Source organism: Vespa velutina, chromosome 9, assembly GCF_912470025.1.
Source record: "Vespa velutina chromosome 9, iVesVel2.1, whole genome shotgun sequence".
Lineage (NCBI taxonomy): Eukaryota > Metazoa > Arthropoda > Insecta > Hymenoptera > Vespidae > Vespa > Vespa velutina.
This window is the reverse complement of record NC_062196.1, coordinates 3,885,181-3,890,180: the sequence shown is the minus strand read 5'-3', so window position 1 is coordinate 3,890,180 and position 5,000 is coordinate 3,885,181. Positions and strand designations below refer to the sequence as shown.

Here is a 5,000-nt window from a genome sequence, read left to right as displayed (position 1 = left end):
GATTTTCAACGCTCTACCAACGCGTCGTAATTGGATCTAAACGATCCGGCGAAAATCTTGAAACTAAAGTCGTTTATGAGACTGGTAAGGGTGAGATGGAGGTGAAGAAGAGGAAGGGGAACAAAATCTTCTAATCGCTTACGATGTTCACTGAGTACCGCCATTTTCTTCCTTTTTTTCATACTGTGCAAACCATTACCGAGGTTATTTCTCTTTTTGTTTCTCTCTTGCTTTCCGTCCTTTTCTCACACACACACATACTTTCTCTCTCTCTCTCTTTCTCTCTTTCTCTCTCTCTCTCTCTCTCTTTTTTTCTCTCTCTCTCTCTCTCTCTTTCTCTTTCTCTCTCTTTCTCTCTTCCATTTTCCCTTCAGTTTTGTAAAATTTTCACGAGAGACGAATGGCGTACCAGTCTCGACGGACTAACGAGCGCAGCCATCCACTGGTACAGGGAAAGGGAAATTTCATGTTTTTTTTACGCGTATAAGTAACGCCAGGGATTTACTTTAATTGCGATGCACTATGCGCGATAAAGCTCGCTATGACTACCCGCCATATACTTATAGTTGGAATCTATGTATGTATGTGTGTTCCACTATGTACAATATAGACGGAGACACTCACACACATAGATAAACGCAATGGTACATGCGCATATATATATATATATATATATATATATATTCACATATATGAACAACGTTATGTTCCTCTCGACGATTTCTTTTGCAAAAAGCACGTCCCTTTGGGAAAAAGAAAATAAAAAGTAAAATGGATAAAAAAGGAAAATAGGAAAAGAAAGAAGGGAAGAAAGAAAAAAGAGAGAAGAAATTTTAAACACACAGACACACAGACACACACAATCCACGTGCTTCTTAACGTGCTTCCTTGCAGGTTAAACGCAGCTGCACGCGTTTATTTTTTTTTTCTCTCTCTTTATTTTTTCTTCTTTTTTTTTTTTTTGTTGTTTCCACACGTTCTCCCATTTTCACTCTTATCCGCCAATTTAGCTTTCGTTAAAGCGTACCGTTATTTTCTCTAATGACGAACGATGTAATAATAATGACAACGATGATAATAATAATGACAATAATAAAAATAATACTAATCATTATTATTATTATATTAATGTAATTATTATTATTATTATGATTAAATAACGCGATCGTAGGAATAACATCAAACGTTTCGATACATTAAACAAAACCGTATGGAAATGCCAAAGTATATAGGTATAAAAGTATATATATATATACTACATACATACACATATATGTACATATATATATATATATATATATATATGTACACACCTATATTTCAAGCGAGAACGTCGAACTGTTAACATACAAATGTAAATTAACGAGCAGCCGACTGGGATATTTATACGATATAGTATAAAAAAAGCTCTTATAACGCACAAATGAATCATACGGGTTGTATACTCACAAATAATATAATTAAAATATATATATGTATATATATATATATATATATAGTACATACAAATATATATATATATATATATATATATATATATATATATATATATATATATATATATAACATTTCTCTCGTTGCAGAGTGTTATGTGAATTCGTTAGTTGATATCGTGTCGAGAACTATATGATCATTTTTTTTTTCACTTAAAAAAATATTATATAACTCATCGTGTTAAAAGATTAATCTTGAGGTAAATATCATTCCTTTGTGACACACAAGAAAAAAAGAAAGAAAGAAAGAAAGAAAGAAAGTAAGAAATGAAAGACGGAAAGAAGAAAAAGAAGAGAAAGAAAAAGAAGGACGACGAGGAAGAAGGGGAAAAAATATTCCTCCTGATATAAAAAGAAAGAAAATGGAAAAGAACTCACCTTTCTCACAGTAAGCACCCTCGTAATCACCGGAACGGCACTCGCAGATGGGTCCGCTATCCGTTGAAATGCAGATGCCACCGTGTTGACAGGGATCTCGTGTCTCGCATGCGTCCGTCGTGTTGCCTGCCATCGAGTTCCGTAAGCTCTGCAAATAAAAACGTTGCAAATTCGGGTCAGAAAGTCGATCGATAACTCGAAAGTTAAAAGAGCGAGAGAGAGAGAGAGAGAGAGAGAGAGAAAGAGAGAGAGATAAGGAGAACCCTATGTACATACGTACGTATGTACATATGTCAGTTTCAGTTCTTACCGACTTTAATAATAGATATTAAAATTCAATTCCTTTCAAGTATTTTTTCATTGTTCAATTACCAATTACTCTTACTAATTATTATCTCATTAATATCTCATTAATATATATTTCATTAAATATGAGATTTTCTTTGAACAAGTTATCATACAACAAATATTTCTTCTAGATCAATGAATATATTAAGTAATGTCATTTGCAATATCATTTTGATCAAGATTATTGTGTACTGTGCTATTAAACAAAACAAGGAAAAAAAAAGAAAAAAAACGAGAGAGAGAAAGAGAGAGAGAGAGAGAGAGAGAGAGAGAGAGAGAGAGAGAAAGAGAGACAAAACGCAGATCTTTTTTTTGGCGATTTTTTTTTATTTCTGTTATTTGTTGACAACTCGATCGTCAGAGCTCTGATGAATTTTTTTTTTCGAAGCATTCGTTTTTCTATTTTTATTTTTATCTTCTTTTTCATTTATTTTCTTTCTTTCTTTTTTTTTTTTTTTTCTTCTTTTTTTCATTCACACCACCGGAAGTGTCGTACTGATAAAAATCCTGTTGACCGTTACGCAAATATACCTTGCATACATACTATAGACATACATGCATACACACACACACACACACACACAAATATATACATATATATTATAAAAAGATAAAAAGGAAAAGAAAAAAAGGAATTCTTCAAACGAAATATTTCCTTTCAAGAAAAAGAAAGAACAGCTTAAGAACGATCACTAATGGTGAACTCCTCGTTGAAATGCCTTTTCCCTCACGAAAGGATAATAGGACTCTCAAACGTTTAAAGGATAATCGAATATCGAATAGAAGAGAGTTTCGCGTTTACTAACGAGATATGTTCGAGGATTCTTCAAGATTTCTTCTGTCTTGTTCACTCACTTATTCTCTCTCTCTCTCTCTCTCTCTCTCTCTCTCTCTCTATCTCTATCTTTATCTATCTATCCTATCAATCTATACACCTCTCTCTCTCTCTCTCTCTTTCTCTCTGTCTGTCTTTCTCTATTTCTCTTTCTTTTTCTCTTCCTTTCTTCAGATTTTTTTCTTTGTGGGCCACGAGCCAACTTACGATAGGTCGACTACAATAATAGAGGCTACCGATGCGGTTGACCCGGTAACCTAATACGTGAATACTCCCACTCCAATGGAACCATTCTCGTAAAAATGATGGAAAATATAGTGTTGCAATGGGTGTCGTCGGGATGTAGGCCGCGTGCACGTTGCATCGCAAAAACGTTGGGCGGTGGCTCATTCTTTCTCGAGATTACTTACATCTCGACGAATGAAAAAGGTATAGGAAGAAAAAGGGAGGGAAAAAAGAAGAAGAAGAAGAAGAAGAAGAAGAAGAAAAGAAAAAAGAAAGAAAAGAAATCGGAACACCGATGCCGTACAAGAATTAAAGAGACGAAAAAGGATTTTATGAATAACGTTTCCTTTCCTTTTATGAATAACATTTTCTTTCTTAAATAACGTTAAGTATAGAAAAGTCCATTAAAAAAAAAAAAAAAAAAAAAAAAAAAAAAAAAAAAAAAATACTATTTGTTATTCGTTATAGAAAATATTAAAGATTTTACATCGATTCATACGAATCTGTGATTGTAACTGTTTAACTTATTTAAAATTAAAATATAATAATTCATATTTTATATATATATATACAAATATGTATGAAAAGACTTTTTGAGACACAGAAAAAAAGGAAAAAAAAAAAAAAAAAAAAGAAAAGAAGAACATTTCAATATCATTAGATTTTAAGTGTCGAGAAATAAATAAGATAGTTCTCTATGAAATTTTGTCGTACTTTAATTCAAAAAAAAAAAAAAAGTAAAAGAAGAAAAAAAAAAGAAAAAAAAAAAAAAAAAAAAAAATAAAAAAAAAGGGGAAAATAAATCGTAAGGAAAAACGAAAATGCTAAAGATTTTCAAAACGTAGTATCAAAAGGACGTGATAAAACGTTATCAAGGAAACGCGAGAAGACACTTCGCATCGTGAAGGCACAAGGGAATCGAGGCAAAGTTCGATCGTCGACCCCTTTCCAATTAATCTTCTTAGACGTAATTAGCCGAGCTACTGGGATCGCTCCGATTAAAAACGTTCATTCTTGTTGGCTACAATATCCGCTTTCAGGTGGATTATATAGATTCGAGGAAAAGGAGTAGGGGTGGATGGGGGCAGGGGGTGGAGGGGGGGGGGATGCGGGGGTGGATTGAGCGGGGTAGTCGCTCGTTATGCCGGAAAACGCGAACTCTACTCTTTTAATATGAACGACGTACTCGTAATATTTTCCCCTTTTGCGCTTGAGACAATCAATATCGAAACTCATCGAATTTCATCGCAACGTTTTTTCTTCTTAAATCTTGACGAGCAAATAATAAAAAGAGAAAAAAAAAAAAAAAGAAAGGAAACGAAGAAGAAAGGGAAGAAAGAGAAACAAAAACAAAAACAAAACAAAAAAAAAAGAAGAAATGAAAAGAAAAGCAATGAAAAAAAAAAAAAGGAAAAAAGAAAAAAAGGACAAAAAAAACAAACAAATGTCTGTAGCCGATAGAAGCAAAGCAATGTTTTTTATTCGGTTCGTCGAGCTTCGTTCGCTTTAATTGTTAACGTTCGTTTTTTCTTGCTTTTTTTTTTTTCCTCCTTTTTATCTTCTTGTTCTATTTACTCCTTTTTCGTTTATTTTTTGTTCCTCTTTTCTTTCTCTTGTTCTTTTTTTTTTTTTCGCTCTTTCGTTTCTTCCTTCTTTTCCTTTTCTTCTCTCTCTCTCTCTCTCTCTCTCTCTCTCTCTCTCTCTCTCTCTGTCTCTTTTTC

General features: G+C 32.9%; 1 protein-coding gene across 17 annotated transcripts in view; it reads right to left on the bottom strand.

Annotated features, from left to right (window-relative positions):
- LOC124951551 (neurexin-3b) overlaps positions 1-5,000 on the bottom strand; it is a 258,641-nt gene that overhangs the window by 156,987 nt on the left and 96,654 nt on the right. For all 17 annotated transcript variants that reach the window (XR_007101632.1, XM_047500099.1, XM_047500100.1 and 14 more), the window contains one exon: positions 1,872-2,019. Coding sequence is in view for 16 of the 17 variants with exons in the window: in XM_047500099.1 (XP_047356055.1) it covers positions 1,872-2,019 (148 nt within the window). In the remaining variant the exon portion in view is untranslated. The remainder of the gene's footprint in view (positions 1-1,871; positions 2,020-5,000) is intronic.